Raw genomic sequence first — 22338 nt, 5'->3', positions numbered from 1 at the left:
TTGAAGAATTTACCGGATGTTACTTTGTCTCGCTGCGGCCAACTTGTTTTGCAGCTCAGAGGAAGAAGCCAACTGAGAGGCAGCAGGACTGGAGCAAACCCAGCAGTCTCAGCCTCATGCTTCGTCCTGGGCACTTCTCCTCCTGTCCGCTGTCGAAAATATCGTGACAATATTTATTTTATTTTCTTCTTTTTTTTTTTTAAATTATTTTAGTAACAAAAAACAGAAACAACAACAACAACAACAAAAAAAAAAACCGGGGGGGGGGGGAAGAAGGGGCCCGAGTCATGGAGCTTTATTGCCTGGAGTCGGACACAGCCGTGAAAGCCCAGCCTGACCCAAACATCCTCTTTGATGACAGAGTGTTGCAAAGTTTATTAACTATCGAGGACAGGTTTTTACCTCAATGTTCATATTTCCAGCGGGTCCAGAAGGATATTCAGCCTTATATGAGACGAATGGTTGCAGGTTGGATGCACGAGGTTGGTGGGCATTTTACGCATTGATGAGGCTAACCGAACCGCTTTAGCTAATGCGAGTTTTTTTTGTGTGTGTTTTTTTTTTTGCATGTGGAAGATTCATCTTAAAGTGAATTTTAACCCATAAAAATGAGCATTTCACTTCGCGGAGAGTTGTTGTGGATGTTAACCTGTTTTGACAATTGAATGAGAACGAGTCACCCAAAAGGCGTGGGAGAGTCGGAAATTCCACCACGAAGAAAATGCAGCTTCAAAGAAATAGCCTAGCTGGATATTAAGTTTACAGCTGCGATGTTGGCACTTTATTTTGATAATTAACCAGCTCGGGCGACAGTTTAGAGGTTAATCTTAATTTACATCATCGAAAACCCGATATTTTCCCCTCACAATAATTATTATTAATTTTTTAAAAGTGGGTCGAGGCGAAGCAGGCAAGGGTGAATGCAAAGGCACTTTCAGTTTTAAGATTAAAAAAAAAAATTAAAAAAAATCACTCGATGTTGGAAAACTCTTCTTTTCTGCAACTGTCGGAAACTATTTCAGCAAACTGTGTGAACATTTTGCACGCTTTGTACAACTCCCGAGATGTTTTATTTTATTTTAAAACATTTTTTGACATGAGGCAAGCCCTAACAAGGAAGAGGAGTTGAATGGCGAGGGAGGTGGGGGGGGGGGGGTGTTGCTGAACGACTTCCTATTGAACTAATTTGTTTCTGCCTTGCTTTGACTTTGCAGCTTTTTCACGGAGAAAAGAGATGTCAATATAAGTGATTTAACCTCTAACCCAGAGACAACACTAGACTTAGCTGGGAAAAGATTTAACACTCCCAACATGCAAAATCACTCTCATCTTGGACAGTTGTTCAGCTTTAAAGCAAATAATCTTACTTCATGTGCATATTTAAACGTTCTCTTTTAACCTGATGTGTTGTTTTTTTTTTCCTGTTAAATTTCCGTCTCTATCCAGGTGTGTGAAGAGGAGAAGAGTAATGAAGACGTCTTCCCTCTAGCCATTAATTATTTGGACAGATTTTTAGCAGTGATGCCCACAAGAAAGAGTTATTTGCAGCTCCTGGGAGCCGTGTGCATGTTCCTGGCCTCCAAGTTAAAGGACTGCAGGCCGCTATCGGCAGAGAAACTTTGCATGTACACAGACAACTCCATCACACCACGGGAACTGCTGGTAAGGACTGGACCTTCAAAAGTCCCATTCATTCATTCATTCATTCATTCTTTCGTGGGAGCATAAAAATGTTGTGTCACATTTTTGGATGATTTTATAATGCTAATGGCTGAATTGGTTTCACAGGAAGTATCCCATTTTCCTTATAAGTGGCGCTGAGCACAATAAAGCCACATCCTTTCCTTGGATCCATGTGGACTGAGGAAGCGTGTGATGCCATCTAGTGCCAGTTATGCAGTATATGATGTGGATGTCATGCAGTACTCAGTATTTCAATTACATTTAGAAGATTTTACACTATATAAATGGTCAAAAGCTCTGTATGCTAACCAGGACAGTTTAGGACATTCACCAGAATATTTTGTTAATTCTTTCTTACTTACATGCAGCTTATTAAGCAAACCTTGAAGTCAAGGAAGTGAATAATTGACCAGAAAACTGTGAAATGTTTTTTTTCTTTTCGCAGCAAAGCAGCTGCTATAAAAGATCTTGAACCTACAATAATTTACATTAGATTAATAGTTTGTTCTAAAAGACGCAAGAAAATTGTTATAAACTGTCTCTACCAACCAACAAATCATGAATTAAAACATTCAGAACTGACATTTTACATTTATATTCTGACATTTTGTAGACAAATCAACAAAACATCAAAATAACTTAGTTGCAGTCTTACAAAAAAAAAAAAAAGAAAGCAGATCCTCCAAGCTAAGAAGCTGAAACCAGGTTGTGTTAACTGAATATCAAAGTAGTTGTCGTTCAATCAGCGTGGCCATAAATCAGCTAATTATTTCAGCTCCAGACCAGTTTACATGTTGAGGTTGAATCTGCTTCTTATTTCAAACTGCTCCACATGCTCTCTATACATCCTCCTGCGTTGCCTGCAGCTGCGGACGGAAATGACATTAGTCCCATTTGATGCTCCATATTGTCGTAAGACTCCAGATTCCTGGATATCCTCACAGGATGCACAGAGCAGGCAGCCAGAGCCAAGTGAAAGATGTTGCAACTCTTCCTTGCAACGAACGCACTGCTGCTGCCGGCTCCTCAGCTGGAGGAGAGAAATTTCAGGGGTGGAGGGGAGGGGTGGTTGTGTCATGGCAGCTGTCCAGGAAGTGAGCGTACTGACTGTGAACCTCCGCCCTGCTCATCTCACAATCATCTATCTACTAGAACAAAAAAAAAAAAAAAAAAGTTGATCCTATGCCTGTTATGTGCAGGAAACTTACGTAAATGTGAGCGGTGGCTGACATTTCAGGTGACACATCAGCATTTGTGGACGGGGGGGGGGGGGGGACGGTCCCTGCTGAGCTTTAGGCTTTTTAGTGTTTACTACGTTTGCCTTTTAGGTGCCACTTCTCCGTAGAGGAAGTGAGAGGTTTGAATTAATCTTGCGTTTATTCATCACAGGGTTAAAATGTGGAATCGTTTTATCTCGGCTGCTCGCAGTTGATAACGGCGTCTTGTTGGATTTGGCTCACGGCTCTGCTTTCTCACTCGCCAGGCGAGCGCTGTCCTCACAGCAAAAGCTTGTGGGAAGATGAGGTGTTTTTGGACACTACGAGAGTCCCTAAAGTTTTGTGCTTAAAGTTTTTGGAGCATTGCAATCCCTGTAAACTCCATATTCTTCTCTTGATTGTATGTCAGCTGTATAAACTCAGCTGTACATGTATAAATTCATATTTTTTATTTTCTAGCTGCACCTGTCACCTCTGCACCGTGTTGTTGTTTATCCCCCGTTGGTAAAGCACGTTTAGATGTGCTTGCGGCAAAGTAAGGCTCAAATTTGTAACTGAATGTTACTTTTTGTTATTCATGTGAAACGAGCTGTCATGTGCTCATGGAAACATTGCAGAGATCGTTTGTTCACGGTTTCCTGCTTGCTTGTCGTTATATCTCCCGACCAGTTCAAGTGATGTCAGTGAGCATTCAGGAGTTTTCACTAAAGTACTTCTTATTTTTGCAGTCACACCAGTATGACCTTTTAAAGAAAAATGACTCGTACCTCAAATAATTTCGCTAACAGTAGCCGGTCTGATGACGATTATCCTCTAGGGGCAACGGGCTCTGGTGTATCTGAGCTAAGACTTCCCCTTTATTGCGCCTGTTGTCGTTCACAGTCCGATGAGCAACTTAAGACACGAAAATGGAGTTGAGAGAAATTGTCTGTAACTGCGCTGTTTCAAAATGAGCCTGTTTACACTCAATTAACACTTTTAAACTGCGATACAACAGAGCAAGTTAAGCGAGATTTGTTCTTTTGCCTCTTAGCTGCATCGCTCAACCGAAGCCAACTCAAATTCGACCGGTCAATCCTGCTCGCACTCTAAAAATTGGTCACAGTCTGGAGCCCTGAAACAGACAAGATGGAGATCCGCTTTGTCGTTAATACACATTTATGTCTTTTCATGACAATGAACTCTGGTAAAGTGGTTCCAGCTGGAGCACCCACAGATCACGTCTTTGTGTTTACATTTATATTTATACAACTCATAAGATGACTTTGAACAAATCATTTCACTTAAGTTCAGGTAACACATTTTTAAGGCAGCATGGAAATTAAGCTTTTTTTTTTGGTTGAACCACCTTAAAATGTTTCACATTTTACACAGATGCTTTACTACTTCAAGACTTATAATTGTGGTTATTTAGTTAGACGATGAAAAGAAATGTCAATGCTCCACGCTACATTCGCAAACTCAAACAAATTGGAAAATGCAGTTGTTAATGTTACATGTCAGAGTGTACACAAAGATTTCTTCTTGACTTGATGTGTGGAAGACTTGAGAAAATGTTGTCATCAAACTGGCAAAGCAAAACCCTGCAGCAACTCTTTGATTGGCTGAGATTTGTAAAATCTTGTACCTGGAAAATGATGAGACGCTGTTTGTGTTTCTGAGTAAATTTTAGATATTGAAGTCTTTATTTGTAGACAGACTCAGGTTTCATTTTACTCTTACAGCTTTCAAACTGAAAGCTAAACAGGAGAACATTAAGAGTTAATGAGTTGTCAGGTTCTGAAGACAGAATTAACACAGGAAATTAAATGAATTTTTTTTTTTTTTTTTTTTTTGCTGCAGAGACTCGCTGTATAAAGAGCCATCTCTGCTGCTGCTCTGTGCAGTGCAAACTCATTGTAGCTGTTTGAGGCTTGTGACAGGAAGGAAGGGGCTTGCTGTCTCATTGGCAGGGCCTCTAAGCAGGGCAAAGCTTGTCACATGCCGGCGATATGAACACAAAGGATGTGAGGAATGAGAAAGGCACGCAGATAATAAGACACAGCGAGGAGAGATAAAGTGAAGAAATGTTACTCTTCTTACAGGCCCATTTCCTCTGGGAATAGGGACAGACTGTGATCTTTTTCACGGTCAATGGAGGCATGGCTGCCTGCCAATTAACCCCCTGACTGAGTAGATTTTGCTTAGAAATAAAAATTTCAATTGACTTGCACATTCTTTTCTTTTTTTTTTCTTTCTTCCTTTTTTTTATCATCTTCTCTGCGCTTTAGGACTGGGAACTGGTCGTACTGGGGAAGTTGAAGTGGAACATGGCCTCCGTCATCCCCAATGACTTTATAGAGCACATCATACGCAGGCTGCCCCTTCCCATAGACAAGCTGGCGATGGTCCGCAAACACACGCAGACGTTCATCGCCCTCTGTGCCACAGGTAACTCAGCCGCTTGGCATTTCTTGTGCCTTTTTCAGACTGTTTTGCCCACTCGCACGCTCAGTTTGCTGCCTTGTTATTTCTACATCCACCAGAATATTCCCACACACACAAACATTCTCCCATTGTGAGTCATCTGTGACCTCTTTCTTCTCCTCTGGCTGCCTTATCCACTTTCTACTCTCTCTGCAGCCTGTACTGGGGGGTTTTCTTCACAGCTGCTAAAAGCTGCTTAAAGTGGCCACGCACGTTTCTCTGCTAAGTGCCTGGGAAAACTCCTATCAGCCCTGTGTTTAGATTAGCCACATACTCTGGGAATGATAGCGATTGTATCATACTGTAACTTGTACTCCAGTAAACACACGCTGTGCTGGATGACTCAGGTGCAGCTGAACTCTCCTGCGCCACTGTGTTGTTTGTTGACAGGGAAGCTTCCAGGTTTAAAAAGTCAGAGCAGTGATCTTCCGTCCCGGCCTCATGTCCAAAATAAACTCTGGATGAGCACAAACTCAGATGTCCCCTCAGGCGTCTCTGTAGGGGAATTTTCATGGCATTGCTTTTGCCTACACAAGGAATCCCTCTAATATTTTCATATCCTGGACAGAAACACGACCGCAGGATCATCTAATACGCGTAATATACAGGACTCCACTGTCACAAGGCTGCCTTTCATCTTCTACCTCCTTTCAGCTAATTCAATGAAGGGTTTAAAACAGAGGAGGTCACTTTAGTGCAATGAAATTCCTCACAAACGTCAGTGCGGTCAAATCTGGCCAATAAGCACTTGTTTACTAGGGCTAGTTATTGAAACCACTGGCTCCTTCAATGCTTGCATGCCCCGTTTAGCAGTTTTAGTGTCACATTTTTTTTTTTTTTTTTTGTATATGGGTGTGTTTCAGTGGTCGCTTCGGGTATTCATAAGCAGCTGCGTATATCCGAGCACAAAGCAGCCGCAGTGGGAAGAAAAAGGAGGCCTGCTGTGGTTATGCAGTAATGTAAATGTTTGGAGTTTTATATGGAGTTGAGATGTTATTCTTATAATGGAGGAGCTCCTCCTATAGACAGCTGGTCGATGGAAGAGACGATGGGTGTAGTGAAGCAGGTTCCTCTCCAGGGTTTAGCCAAAGCTATCAGGCCACGGCAACTTGCTTTGCGCTGGTGTTTGACTTGTATAGCTCCTAGGAATTGTGTGCCAATTTGCATGAGTATGTTTTGATGGTGTGTAAGCTGGTAAATGGTTGGAAACAGTCCAGCAATGCTTAAACACAGCCGGTTCCTACGACGCGTTGTTCATCCTCGGGGGGGGGGGATCATCAAGTGTTTGTAGTCGTTCCAAACACTCGAGGGCTGAATAAAAAGCCGGCCGTCATAGAGAGTAAAGAGACGCGGTATCATTTAAGTAGGAAGATAATGGCACACATTCTCAGACAGTTTCTCCTGGAAGATATTCACGATGTCGCACTTTTTCCTTAAACGTGACGAGAAATAGTGCTGTCTAAAATGAAAAGAAGAAAAGTACAGAGCGAGAAGCTGAAACGCCAGCTTCTTTCTCAGCGCTGCACAATCACGGCACGAAGCAGGTGTGAAGGACGCATTGTTGTATTGTCGGTTTTGGGAAGTTACGAAAACAGTCGGACACAGGCACCGGAAAGATTTGTGAGGGGAGGGCCGTCTGAGACCATCCGACAGAAACTTTTGGAAGAAGCATCCTGGTAGCTTTAACAGCACTGAAGAGGACTCTTGAGTGATCAGATAGGATGAGGTGAAAACTAATATGGCTTAAAACCTTTACCAGAGCAGCCTCCGCTCAGTACTTGTGCTGGTTTTCCGTGTTTGCCTCTTCCATCCAGGCCTGTTGTTGCTAAAGTCTCTTAGACTTGGATGTGGACCGAAGGGAGTCATGCCTGGAACTCATTGCTCAGCGAGTAGGAGGATTCCTACTCTGCTTTTCTAATCAGAGCTGAGGTTTCTGTGTAGGAAACCACGCAGGTTTCACCATGCAGCTCCGTCTGTTGAAATCCAGACTGTGGGAAAATCGGGTTCAACCGTGTAGTAAGCGTATTGGAGAGGATTCAGACGTTTTCGCCCCTCGTGTATCTCTCGCATTTCCTCTGGGCTGATTTTAAGTGTTGTTGCTCTTTGTGTCAAAATAGGATTTCCGTGTGTCACTATAGCCTCAAAACTCTGCTTGACTAAATGTACATAATACTCTCTCCCCACCAGATGAACGTCTTGCCATGAACCCTCCTTCCATGATTGCCACCGGCAGCATGGGAGCTGCTGTATGTGGCCTGCAGCTGGACCACAATGACCAGAGGCTGAGTCGAGACAACCTGACAGACCTGCTGGCCAAGATCACCAACACGGAGGTGGTGAGTACCACGCTGAGGGAAATTTATACCTGCTGGAAGTAATTACTCAAAAGGTTTTAGTGTCGCAAAACAATGCATTGTTAAGAGCAAACATTGCAACATCTCATGACAGCAGCATACAAGGCTCTTTAGTAAACAAGTGATGACTTCAGTAGTGGCAGACTGAAGCTATTTACTTTTCATGGAGAGAGGGAGAGCGAGTTTTTGGCTCTTGGCTGGGGAGCCAGACTGCTGCTATAAAGAGCAGCGGCAGAGGGAATGTCTTCTTAAAACTCAGAGCCCACATTCTTGTGGTAGGACACATGCAATTTCTTTGCGTGGCTCCCACTTTTAGCTGTGTGCCCCTCCTGGTGGAGGGATACGCTCGCAACGAGGGAGAGAAGCGTCTTTTCCAGTAAAGGCCAATGAAAACACACAAAGTTATCCAAGCTGTCGTCATACCTGCAGAAACTTTGAAATACTCCAGCTCCAGGCATTACTGCGTATAACTCAAACTCTTCGGAGTTTCTACTCTACATAATGTAAATAAATACAATGGAAGTGAATAGGCCTCCATCGACTTTAATGTAATATGAGTCACAAACTGTAAACGTCATTATCTGTTTTTGTAAGGAGCATTTTGAAACTTCAATGCAGTCTATACTGTGTGCAGATGCTCTTTTATAAATACAATGGAAGTGAATCCATGACCTATAATGTAACATATACGTTATAAACTACGCATATCCTCATACAATCATGAGCTTTTGTTCGGCTTATTATTGTTGCATTATGAGCATTTTGGATTTTGAATTGAGTCTTATGCTGCAGACTGTCATAAATTGAATGGAAGTGAATGAGGCCCCGTAGACTTTAATGTAATCTGTAAGTCATAAACTGTACATGTCATCATAGTGGTATTATTTACACTAAATAAGTGCTCTGTAAACAGTGTTTGTATGCTGTATACAGATAATGCACTATAAATATAGTGGGAGTGAATAGGCCTCCATGACAATTCATTAACTATAAATTTATAATGGTATTATGTACAGGTGATCAATACTGAGCATGTTTATACTGTAATACTGCATAAACCATAGCTCTCCTCTCATTGCTCCAATAGTTCAGAGTAGAAATCCATAAAAGCCACAGAAACAACACCGTTGCCTCCTAGCTTGTGGTTACGTTGCCATGGCGATGTGGGCCCCGCGACCCAGCCGTCACAACAGGCGCTCCGACTGCAGCCCATCGGGTTCCAATTATTCGTACATTTTAAAGGAATGTTGGCCTCTTTGCGAGCTTCGGCTCATTCTTTAGGAGTCCTGCAGCCGGCTCAGGGAGGCAGACCTCCCACATCTTCCACACAGACCTGCTGGGGGGGGGGGGGGGGGGGGACCGAGAAAGAGAGGATCCCCTTTCATATGAGGAGTTGTCCAAAAACATCCGGTCCCACTGTCCTATATTCTGTTTTACACCCAAACTCTAGGTTCAGGGTGCAGTAGGTCAAAGCCATTTCCTCTAGACCTCCACATGGGATTGACCGTGCTGTAAACCCAAACGGAGGGGTGAGGGGGGTGGAGGAGAGAGTCCAGAGTTTCAGATCTGCTTATCTGTTCCCTGATAGACCCCAGAGCTCTTTCATGACCCGTGACCCCCCCCCCCCACACACACACACACACACACACCCACCCCATCCCTTTCCTCATACCACAGACGTACACATCTCGTGTCAGGAGTATTCCTGTGACCACAGCTCACTGAGGTTGCGCAGCTCGCTGCTCTGTGTTGTTGGTATGGGAGTGTGCTGGTACCCATTGTTCTGGTCATGATGCAGACAGGACCACCTACCTCGACACACATAATTCCCTGCCGGTATTTCATGCATGTGACCGAAAGCTGTTAAACAATTTGCTGCACATAAAATGCGCCAGAAATGGTGGCATTTTGCAGCCCAGTGTCTGCAGACGGGTTCGGATTAAACCCGTCCCTTCGTCTGTGAATAGACTGGACGGGTTTTATTTATAGCGATTTCATTTTGTTTGTTTATCATGTAGAGATGATCTTAGAAAATTTGTTGAAAATGCTGATGTAGGGATTCCACTCTATTTCATTGATTTCAATTTTTGAAACTTTTCTATCCTGTAAATTTCACATATCCTGAGATATTATTACTTTAAATGTAAAAATTGTGATATTGCCTGTTGCATTTTTAATTTTTTTTAATTTTTTATCTTTTGATTCCTTATCAGCTGTACACTGTTTTTTAAATGAAAGAAATTGACTACGGAATAAATTGCATTTAAGGTAAAGACACTTAAATGGTGCTAAAGAAAGTCAAAACTGAATGCATACAAAGTCTGCAAAAACAAACCTGCACTCGAGAGCATTGTGTGTCTTCAAAGCAGTCTGATGCTCGCCGAGGTTTGATGGAAGTGTGCGTGTTCACCCACCTTCGACCCTTTTTGTTCCAGGATTGTTTGAGGGCCTGCCAGGAGCAAATAGAGCGCGTGCTGGCCACCAGCCTGCAGCAGGGCCAGCAGTACCGGCAGGAGACCGGCGTCAGAGCCGGCAACAAGGCCAGGGAGCAGCAAGACCAGTCCAGCACCCCAACAGATGTGCGTGATGTCAACTTATGAACTCCCATCGCCACCACCTGACTCACACAACACTCGTGCCTGCCTACCAATTAGCTGACGGGAGAAGAGAGGGGGGGGGGGGGTGAGCTGCCAGTATCTACGTCAAGTCGCCCCTTTTGAGTGATGGTGTGACAATCCATGAACTTCTAGAAACTTAAGAAATTGTTATAGTTTTTCACCTTTTTGCCCCATTCACACCCGGTTGGGTGTACTTTCACCTTTTGTATGGGCCACATGTAATCAAACAAGCTATTTAAAAAAAAAAAACTAAAAAAAACCCAGTAAATTCTTGAACACTTGATAGTGCCTTAGAATCATACAGCGGAAACCGGAATATATTTTCATACTTGAAAAATAAATAAATAGCATTATTATATGAAATATACATATTTCTTTTGATGCAACCTAGCAAAATAAATATGACGATGTATATTTAGCTAGCATTTAGTTATTTTACTCTTTAACCATCTTTAGTGAGCAGTTATCAATTCAGTTTTAATGGGATTTTCCTCATTTGAAAATCCATATACCAGTGATTGAAAATGCCGATAACACAATACATTGTATTTACACCAATCTGATAACCAGCCAGTGGAGCAGATCGCAGATGGCTCCCTCTATCATACTGTGCACCTGTAGCACTGCTTACTATTTATGCAGAAAAGTGCTGGCTTGGAGTGGGCTGGGCCTGCTCACAGAAGAAGGACATGAAAACGGTCGGAGGTCTGGCGCAGTGGCTGCTGTCTGAAAAAGTCTCGATTCCACTGCTAACTCCACGGAGCTGAGTGTCACCAGGACCGCACGTTCACGGATTTAAATTCAGCAAGGCTGCGTTGTTGTTGTTGTTGTTGTTGTTGTTGTGCTATTTTAATCGGTGTAGCTCATATATGTTAGAGCGCAGTTAGGGGTTCGATTGAGGGGGATTTTGGCCTCAGCTAGGTCGTACCGATGTCACGTTACGAGATTAAAAAAAAAAAAGATTCGGCAAGTTCTTACCAAGTTGGAGAGGAAACAAGCAGGTTGAAGGGTTTCTTGAGACGTTTTGGTGGAAAAGGAAAGCATGTGGAAAGTGGTTGGAGAAAAAAAAAAAAAAAGAAGCAAGAATTCTGGGTTGATGAATGATAGTGAAACAGTGAGCAAGTTAACTTTTAAGCTTTATGATGTTTCTGCAGTTGCACGATACTTGAGTGACACGCAGGAGGAGGAATAATGCCCGGTGATGTCCTGGGGATCGGTTCAGGTGTGCTGCAGTTTCTCTCGTTATCAATTTTACCATTTAACTTTTTGTAGAGAGGGTGACTTGGAACAATATTGATGCACTTTTAAAACACACTCCTTAAGATTGGTAAGGGGATGATGGTTGAGGAGAGTTCAGTGGTTTTTTTTTTTTTTTTTGGGGGGGGGGGGTCATTATTTTGTAGTTTTTATTCTAGTTTTTCTTTTAAGTTATTTGATTTTTTTTTTTTTTTTTTTTTTTTCTTTCTGGGCTGGATTCCCATGGGGTAATGCACATTGTCTTGAAAGCTACGCCCCTACAGGTGAGTAGACATAGGATAATCGGTGTTATAGTGTAATAGTTTATAAACTAAGGAAAGCCAAGTCACGCGTAGACTTCCGTGCGTTTATTTAACTTTGAACTTGAATTTTTTTTGAACTCATAGCCACCCTTTCCAGTAGTTCTTTTAAAGAGTTGCATACTGTGTCCTAAATATTCTCGTTCATGTTTTGTTCTCTTTTTATGTACACCGCTCTCTGAACTAAAGTTTTGAAAGAAAAAAAAACTCATTTGTGTGAGTTTTACACATATGTATATAACCAATTTCTCAATGAGCAGAAAAGTTTGAGATCTTCATTCAATTTTAGAACAGAAATGTAGTTTCTCAATGGTATTCATTGATGTTGTTGCAAAAAGCCAAATGTTTCCCCCTCCCACCCAAAAAAAAAGTGCTTTAAAAAGAAAAATGTTTGTGCTTTTAAAGGTTTTGTTCATAATTTGAAAGAGATAATTCCAAAGTAACAAAGATTATATACGTCATTCTCTTGCTGCTATGAAGCTTTTCTTTTCTAGTCTGACACAAAGATGCCTTATTGTCATTCACTTGTGTGCTGCTATATTATGAAATGTTGTATATGTAACAAGTCTTTGCTTTTCTGTTGTATATGTACCGGAGGGAACGTCACACAGTTTGGTGCGGGACTGGAAGTACTCATATTTGCCGATCTCTTTGATTAGCATGTTTTTATTCTTTTATTGTTTCATTTGTATCTTTATACTCTACCATATTCTTGCTGCTTCTTTGTAATGTTTGTGTACCTCAGGTTAATTTGGACGGATAGAGCGAGAGCCCATCTTATCATTACCTCATCACACTTCACATCACACACGTTGTCTTCACTCTTAATTCGTTGGACGGGTTTCACTTTGCTTTCTGTCAGGATGAGATGAAGTGTGGTACTTCTACTCTTCAAAACGAGAAATGTCGGACGCCAGATTCCGCTGAGTAGTTAGAGCAGCCAGCTTTTAAGTCGATTTTGTCATTTATCTGGTGCTAAGTCAAAAACAGCCTATACTGTGTTATACATGTATCGGAAAGACAAAAAAAGTTATTTTTTCCTACTTAGAGTTTTATTGACATTTTTTGATCAGTTCATTGGAATAAAGTGGGACATAGTTTATTTTTGAGGTACCCATTTATTCAAAAGTTTAAACCATGAGAATGTTTTATTGTTGTTCAGTGTGGTTGTTACTCCAAACTCCTCTCCCACTATCCCCATGTGCAACCACACAGTGTACCTCAACAATTTGTCCTCAATAAATTGGCTAAATTCATGTTGACTCTTTTGTTTTCTTTTGATGAGTAGAAATTAGGTTGTTTTTTTTTGGTGTGAAATTTAAAACGTCTATCCAAAATGTTTGCTGCTGTTTCCATGTTTAATGGAAATATAGATTGATGATGGGTTCTTCTGCACTAATATTTTCTATATTTGTACTGAACAGACTAATATACCAAAGTACATCCCGTCTTTTCTTTGGAATATTTCCAGATTTTAGATATCAAATATGAGCAGCACTGGTGGCAGTTGAGCACTGTTAACTGTGTAAAATACTCAGAGTTGTTTTTTTGAAATCTTGCCAATCAACCTTGTATGACCTTTATAAAATATATATATATATATACGTTTTAATTTAATTTATAACGAAATATTTTCTTATTTTATAGGCTAATTTGTATAAATGTCTTCCGAATTAACAACATTACATAATGTATTACTAATCAATGTACGCAACGAATTTTGCGCAGATAAAAAAAAAAAAAAAAAAAAAAAAAAAAAAATGTAGTGACGCAGCACTGCAATGCGTCATGACGTAAGAGGCTACCTCACTCGATTGTAGCTGAAGCAACCAGGAAGTAGCACGAGGGACGCTGCTGAAAATGTTTACGTTTAGTTTAACGGTCGTACGACAGTAAGTGAATATTTAACAGCGTGCTTTTTCTTTTATACTTTCATATGAGTTTGTGTTGAACGATTTGACGATGTCAGTGTGAGAAAAAGCGTTTCCTGTCTTGTTTTTTTTTTTTTTTTTATTGAAGCGTGGCGGCTGAATATCTTATCTGCACTGCTAACTTATCAACCGTCTGTATTATTTCTGAACCAGCCGTTTATTTCAAGGTTAAAACTGTGATATTATTAATCCCGTGCTTTGTTTTCACACAGTGGGGAGACCCAGTACAACAGGGAAAAGCTGCTTCAAGGTAAACTTCAATAACAATCACCTTCATTCTTAAAACACTTAAAAACAGAGTTACAAAATGATTGAAATAAGAAAAGCACCGTAAAATTAAGTGGAATCAAGCACCTCTCCATGTCTGTTATAAATATACTTACATGTTTACTGTTGCCTGGACACCCACGAAGATAATTTGCGTTTGTTTTATGGTTGAAAATAAAGATGAATTCCTGCACAGACTTAAAAAAACAACAACAACAACAAAAAACCCCACTGTCTGTGTATACGTTGTGTTTTCAGGTCAAGGAGTGGACACGTCCCTGTCAGAGACGGGTGTGCAGCAGGGCGAAGCGGTGGGACAACACCTCAAAGACATCACATTCTGCAATGTGTTCGCCAGCAACCTTCAACGGGCTGTACAGGTAAGACATGTTCGTGTGAAATGAATGTTAGGCGGAAGAATGATCACGACCTTTCTGCCATGTGCTGCGAGGCCAAATAGACGGTTGTATTTTGGTGCGTTACTCAGATTACAAACATTTGTTATTCGGATGTCAGAAGACGAGTCAGAGGATGCTCTATAATTGTTAACACATGACAGGAAAAGACCACAACCGACGACCATTTTCTCTGTTCAGAGTCCAGAGACGGGTTATTGATTGTAATAAAAACACTGTTGAGCCAGACAACAGGCACTATGTGACACGTTCCTTCCTCCTGATGAATGCAGTCCCTGTAGATTCTTCTCAGCCAATCGTTCAAACAGTACACCCTCTTATGTAAAACTACCCCCGTGTGCATTAACCCACTGGGGGGGAAATAGTCCCCAACAAATGCTCTATTCACTACTGATTGATCAATGTTTGCCAAAAACAACAAGCGGCCAAGCTGTTTTTGGAAATTACCGAGGTTTTAAAATGATATTAAAAGATTCGCTGCCGAGCGCCACAGACCAACACATTGTTAGTATTGCTCTTTTCGTGGAAGCTGTTGAAAGTAAATAATTGATGGAAAAATGGCAAACGTAACCTAAACATTTTTTTTTTTACATTTGAAAATGGACCATAAAACATAAATGTCACCATATGATGCACGGTACCAGAGACGCTAATTATCACTTAATAGATCAAAACAGATGAGCACGACTAAAAAAAAACAGAAGGAAACTATACAATAACATTGCAAAGTTATTTATATATATATATATATAAAAAAAGGAAACTCAAAACACATAATACTATATTGCCCAGTTTGCATTCAGTCTGAGAATATCTCCCCCGATTAAAAACAAAAACTCCGTACGCTGAGGAATACAGAGAGATTTGTGTGGTGGTGACGGGTTTGATCAGCGTTGGACTCGTTCGGTGAAGGGTTAAACGTAATGGATGTCCATTTCTGTAAAACTCTATTGATATTATAGGTTTCATTTCTCAGTTTTATACAAGTCGTGACTTTCAGTGATTTTTCACATGTTGTTGGTGAAGCTTCTGCTGAAGGGCTGATGAACTTTCCTATGAAGAAGATGACTAATGCCCAGAAATCTTCATTAGTGACCTTTTTATTCAAGTGATTCCAGACACGGCGAGTGTCCTCAAACCTCACGTTTTTCCTTTCTAAAGAATCAAAATCTCTGCTATATATATATATATATATATATATACTTATTGAGAGCAAATATCTGACACATTTTTCTGAATTATACATATACATCAATACTTAATAAATCTTTTTATTCCCCCCGAAATAGGACATCTTGACAGATGTGCAACTCTAAGATCACTGCAAATGCTTTATACTGCTTATATATATATATATATATATATATATATATATATATATATATATATATATATATATATATATATATATATATATATATATAATAACACTCGCCGTGTCTGGAATCACTTGAATAAAAAGGTCACTAATAAAGATTTCTGGGCATTAGTCATCTTCTTCGTAGGAAAGTTATATATATATTATATAATAAGCAAGCAGAGATTTTGATATATATATATATATATATATATATATATAATTTTATCATTTGCAGTGATCTTAGAGTTGCACATCTGTCAAGATGTCCTATTTCGGGGGGAATAAAAAGATTTATTAAGTATTGACGTATATGTATAATTCAGAAAATGTGTCAGATATTTGCTCTCAATAAGTAAGTAATAAAACATCAAAAGGTGATTTAATTTAGGTAATAATGAGGCTGCATATACATTAGGAAAATATAAGGGGATCAAAAGCATGAACAAATCAAATGTTCATATTCATCAATAGCGGTTTATATAGGCAGATGAAACTCGGGGTATCGCACATAAATGCCGGTGGCTTCAGACCTCTATGTGTCTGTAAACATTCATATATGGAAAATCTGTTGAGCCATGGGGATGTGCAGCTTATTTATTTTTGATCCGGAATAAATGTTCAACCAATGAAACATCACCTGAGTGTGAAGGAGAGCAGAAAAACAGGATGCATGTGAATGACTTATGGAAATGAAATAGTTGTCTGAGCATTCACGTCCCGCCGGTCTTTGACTCACTGATGCTGATGATGTATTAATGCCTTTTTAATTCTTCCATGACAGATGTTTTTGGCGCAGTCAACTGTATTGACTCAATAATTTCCCAATTCTGTCTCTTTCATCAGACGGCTGAAATCATTCTGAGGAACAGCACTCACTGTTCTGGCACGGAGATGCTTCTGGAGCCATTACTCAGAGAAAGAGTAAGACCTGTTTGCTTTATACCGCTTTCAAATATCAAAGAGTTCCGGTACGGTTGCTAAATTGTGGTTTTCTTGCAGGGCTTTGGCGTCGCTGAAGGGCGTCACAAAGAGGATCTGAAGAACATGGCCAATGCGGCCGGTCAGTCGTGCCGTGACTTCACACCACCGGGAGGCGAGACTTTGGACCAGGTGAGTCAGATCGACTCAGGGCTCAACACTCAGACGCTGATTTTTGTCATGTGTATCCTTTTTAGAAATAGCCACTTTGTCACTCAAGGTCAGCAGAGTAAAGCTTGCGCAACAGCGCCGTGCAGTGTTCATTTTAGGGTATTGCAATTTAACAATCCCAGGTACTCTAAAAAGGCACAAGGCCACTTGTCCTGACACAGATGATGTGGGAACGCCCGGAAGCTATGCAACGTTTTGTCATGTCATACCGCTCAGTTTCAGTCTTGGTGTGTTGGCTCTCTGCCACACTGTCATGGGTTACTGGGACACTTAAGTAGAACAGATGCCATCGCTAACGTTATTAACTATGCTTTTCCTACTCTGGCATCTTAAAGGCCTTCATGCAAATGAATGTAGCTGGGTAACATTTCATGACAGACTTCAACATCTCTGCCTAAATGCGTAGACCGTGCTGCCACAGTTGTTTCCTTTTTGCTGTAAGTTGCCATTCTTGGTGCGTTTTATACCTTTATTAGACATGCGAGAGTCGGGTGCTGAGGGGATGTGTGGGAAGATGGATGGGCTGTGACTTCACAGTTTATTGCACACTCAGCTTGTTCTCTCTGCCGCACTTTGTGATTAATTTGGGGCTTTTTGAGTGTTATTTTAGCCCGAGTTAACAGACTCACAAACAAGCACTTAATCCTCCAGTTTCTCTGAAAGTCACCGGCTACGGAGACAGTTTTCACCGGGCATTACTGATGTGTGCTGACTTTTGCTGCCTCTCTTATCGCCTCTGTTTTCTTAAGGCTGCAACTAACAATAATTTGCACTATCGTGGCTAATCAGTTGTTGTTTTCTCTATAAAATGTCAAAGAAAATAGCGGGAAAAAAATATAATTTTCGGGTGTCTTGATTTCTCTCACCAACAGTCCAAAGATATTAGAGTGTTTTATAGTGTTACACCAGTCTGATATTTACAATTGCTGACAGATTAATGTAATGCAAGTTCGACAGGTTTATGAAAATAAAAACGTGCTTATTTGAAGTCGTCCGGCCTACAGGCTAACTCTGAATGGAGACCTATGTTTCCATGGTAACAGTCAGTGACACCTGCTGACAAAAAGGTATTAAAAGGTGACAATTTGTGCTTTGCTGATAATTTTGTGGGGGAATGAGAAAAAAAAAAAAAAGAGTTTTTTAAGGCCACATTTACCTGTTGGGAAGTGACCATAATCGCATTTTCTCCCTAATCAGTTTGATTTATTTTGCATTGCTGCATTCTTCACTGAATTATCTCAGTAAAATATCCTTTTAACTGGTCAATTATTCAACGAGGAATGAATTTTCTGCTGGAGTGATGGCAGCTGAGTGGTTTGATCCGGCTGTTGAATCATCCATACATTTTTGATGTCTCATTGAAGTTGGACTATTAGTTACATATAAGCCGTCGTCAAAGTCTTTCTACGTGAGACAAAATCATCAGATCGTCACGCTGGAGAAGCTGCAACCTGACGATTTTTGTTTTTGCCTCCTTCGCTTGACAAATAGTTGCTGATTAATCATCTCAGCTCTACTGTCTTCATATGCATTACGTACGAGGACACACGAATACAGAGAACAACGTCAGCTGACAGAAAGCTCCGTTGAGCTGTTGACTCCTTCAGCTGCTCGTTCACAGCCTCCTGGAGTCCAGGAATCATTTTTGATCTCTCGACGTCACTGTCACCTTGCTTTCAGGTAAAGCTGCGATTCAAAAAATTCCTTGAAGTTCTTTTCAAGCGAATGCTGGAGGAGCACGGCTCGTCGGGACCGGCTGCCTCCCCCTCGGGGGCCTCGGCGTCCAGAGAGGCTGCACACGGCACTGCAGCTGCCGCCTCGGACGTCCCCCCGGGCGGCTCGGCCGACGACGGTCTTCAGGGAGTGTCGGTCCACGCTCTGGTGGTGAGCCACGGCGCTTACATCCGTGTAGCCATCAAGCACCTCGTGGAGGACTTAAAGTGCACTGTACCTGCGGGGGTGAAGGACTCGCAGCTGTTTTCACCCTGTCCTAACACGGGCATCAGCCGCTTCATTCTCACTCTGAGTCAGTCCGAGTCGGGCCCCGTGCTCTCCGCTGCTCGCTGTGTTTTCACCAACCGAAAGCGCCACCTCGAAAACCTCCCTGCTGCTGAATAGTGAAACGGAGATGAGAGGGTTAAAAGACAACACCTACCTGGGGCATAGTGAAACTATTATGGGCTGTAAAGGGAAATGAAAGGCAGACCTCAAAGTTACCACAGTAACTGAATGCAACAAGTCACAGGGTAAATGATGTTTTCGCGATAATCAACTCGTTTTACTGTACTATAGTCAGAATCATTGTGCAGTACTGTATTATTATCAAACACTTTCCTTCCAACTGTCGGCCAGCAAGGACTCGTCTGTCATACATTTTTAAAACCTAGAATTGAATTGCCTCTTTTATCATGTAACACCAAAGTCTAAATTATTTCCTGTGTTACTGACAGGCGGCAGCACGTGTGGCATTTTCAAAGTGATGTGATGTGTCTCCTGTTTTGCAGTTGTGATGCTGCTCATTTTACTTGTGCAATATAACATGACAACACTGAGTCCATGTTAAGTTGTTTTTTACGGTCACACAAATGATTGAATATAAATACGGTTTGCACAAATCACAGAATGCTGTGACACGACACGGACGACATCTGTGGATGTATTTGCGAAACATAGTTATAGTTTTATTATTTTTCTTTATGGTCTTTTTAAAGTTGGTTTTAATGTCCATTCACTGTCTGCGATATCGACATTCAACCACAATGCGATTTAGTAATACAACTTGAAGAAAAAAAAATCTGTAAATGGATGAACTTCTATTGAATACAGAAGTTTTCTAATACATGACAAAATCTAGAAGGCCTGTTTCCAGATTGTCATTTATATTATTTGTACTTTCAGAAGGACTTCTGGTGTTTTCTTCATCACTACTGACTTCATAGATTTAGTCCGTATTGTGTTCATTGACGAAGATTGTACTTTAGAAATCTTAAGCATCAATCAAGTGTTTGAATGAAACTTAAAAACACTTCCTGACAGACTGCACTTGAACACAACTTTGAGGTACTTGTACATTATTGTTTGAGTTTTCTCCTACTTTGTACTTATTCTCCATATTTCTGTGGGAAATAATACATTTAGTAGTAAAGTATTGACACAGATTTGACAAAAAACAACTGTAATCATAGTTGTAATAATAATAATACAGTAATACTTGTATTTATTATCATTCTTAAAGGCAGCATTTTACTTCTGATACTTTTTGCGGATACAACTTTTACTCTTGTGCAGAAGTGAGGTTTTGAAAGCAGGCGTTCACTTGTAATGTTATTAAAGTACGGTATTACTACTTTTATTCAAGTCAGGTAAAAGCCACACATACACTATCAACACTGCTATCTCTGGTCAGAAGAGTCTTAGTCGCTCCTGTTGGATGTCTTCAAGACCCGATAAGAGATCAGTTTTCCGTGTCTGAGTGACTGGAAACAGTTCGAACTGAAGCCACCACGGCATTGGGCAGACATCTAAAAGCTTTCTCCCAACTTCAGTATCCTGCTGCTAGTAAAGCATCTCTGTATTTTGTTTTAATTTGAATGTGGTGAACTTAAAATGAATCCATCAAAGGTTAAGAGTTAGCAGATGACTTGAAAGCAAGAATTCTACATTCTGGGAAATATGCTCGTTTACGTTCAAGCAGAGAGAAAATAAAATGATCGATACCACTTTGATATACAGTGTGTCCTTTAAGGTTAAGATCAGAAGAGAGATGAGCAGCAGCAGCAGTGGTGGAAGAAGCATTCATATGCTTTCCTAAAGTAAAAGTACCAATACAACAAAATAGAGAAATACTCCATTACAGGTAAAAGTCCCGCATTAAAAAAAATACTAATTAAGTAAGTAAGTTAAAATATAAAATTAAAAGTAGTGATTTAGTCCCCCTGACATAAGAAATATTATATATGACTTCATTAGATTATTAATACTGAAAAATCTGTGTGTCAGCAGCATGTTCCTGTTGTAGCTGCTGCAGGCAGAGCTAGTTTGAACTTCTTAATATCCAGTTTTATATCCAGAGACAGCAGATAAATGTGAGGGGTCATCAGATGATAACTGGGAGAGGAAAGAAGAAAAAACAAAGCTCTGATCTGATTTTGGTGAGATATTAAATCATTTGAATGTTTATTAAAATTAAATCACAGGATGAGTTTAAAAAGAAAAATCACTGTTTGGTGGAGCTGTTAACCACTCAGACATCGGAAATGCGACCCCGACTAAGAAGTCAAAAGACAAAAAAAGATTGTAAACTGCTGGTTTAATCTACAACATTGCTGAATATTGTAAACCTGTTCTATTATAGTGTCAAATGTTCATCTGAAAAGTAACTAAAGGCGTTACTAAATATAGTGGAGTAGAAAGTACAATATTTCCCTCTGAAATGTAGTGGAGTGGAAATATATAGTAAAATCAAGTGGAAATACTTGAGTAAAGTACAAGTACCTCAAAATTGAACTGAAGTATGAAATGAGTAAGCAGGTAGCCTGGCTCCTTTTAATTGAGGTTAATTAATTTATTCTAAAAGTATATCTAAATCCCACAAAGTATTTACTTTGTGTCTTTAAACTTTCAAAAAGAACGACGCCTAAAAACGACAATATGCCGTTGTACGTGTCGCCGTCGCACTCTATTCTGTGACTGGACTATTTTGTGGTTTGGATCAGTAAATTCCTGGAAATCCTCACCGGTTGCCTGGCAGCAGCGACCAAACAAGGGCATTTCCCCAAATGTTGCACTGTTCCGTCAAATGTTAATGGACAACTTTGACCATTTTAACATCAGTTAAAGTAAAATTGGCTCCAACGTGTATTTTTAGAGTGACGTGACTCGGCTGCAGCGCGTGTACCTGTTTGTTAATAATTAGACAGGTGAGGTGGAAAAAGTGCAGGATGTTCAGCTAATGAGAGAAACCGCACAGGAACCGGGTCAACCTTATACCTGCGCACTCATTCATGACTTCCTTTTCACATCTTGTGACACAGCAGCGGCGTACGTTTGCATACAATTATCTCTTTTTCAGAACGTGAGCAACTGTAATATGACCTGATCTCCCTTCAGGGATCAATAACACACAAACACTTCAAATTTGTCCTTTATTAGTTTATTTTGTCCCAAATTCAAGCAACACTCCGTCCACAACTCCAGCTCATACATTCAAAGACAAACCATGTTTTTGTTTATGTACATTTTAACTGTAAAGCATTCTTATAAATACCATAAATAACAATAAAGGAATGGATTTAAATAAATAAATACTCTCTGGGACTGTT

The 22338-nt window shown here is 40.5% G+C and overlaps 2 protein-coding genes across 2 annotated transcripts; both read left to right on the top strand.

Annotated features, from left to right (window-relative positions):
- Positions 1-67: 67 nt before the first annotated feature.
- On the top strand, positions 68-11691 carry LOC138628176 (G1/S-specific cyclin-D2-like). Its single transcript, XM_069711054.1, has 5 exons — positions 68-482; positions 1447-1662; positions 5171-5330; positions 7554-7702; positions 10156-11691. Exons 1-5 carry the CDS (start codon positions 288-290, stop codon positions 10318-10320), a joined length of 885 nt encoding a protein of 294 aa, XP_069567155.1. The 5' UTR covers positions 68-287; the 3' UTR covers positions 10321-11691.
- Positions 11692-13709: 2018 nt separating this feature from the next.
- tigarb (TP53 induced glycolysis regulatory phosphatase b) lies at positions 13710-22321 on the top strand. Its single transcript, XM_069711082.1, has 6 exons — positions 13710-13786; positions 14038-14075; positions 14351-14472; positions 16712-16789; positions 16868-16978; positions 18698-22321. The coding sequence occupies exons 1-6, from the start codon at positions 13755-13757 to the stop codon at positions 19133-19135; spliced, it is 819 nt and encodes a 272-aa protein (XP_069567183.1). The 5' UTR covers positions 13710-13754; the 3' UTR covers positions 19136-22321.
- The last annotated feature ends 17 nt before the right edge of the window (positions 22322-22338 follow it).

This window comes from Brachyistius frenatus, unplaced genomic scaffold (genome assembly GCF_029030835.1).
Source record: "Brachyistius frenatus isolate BFR_SWC_R1_liver_20210118 unplaced genomic scaffold, ASM2903083v1 Contig_96, whole genome shotgun sequence".
Classification (NCBI taxonomy): Eukaryota; Metazoa; Chordata; class Actinopteri; family Embiotocidae; genus Brachyistius; species Brachyistius frenatus.
Note: the sequence above shows the minus strand (reverse complement) of the source record. Positions and strands in the feature narration are given on the sequence as shown.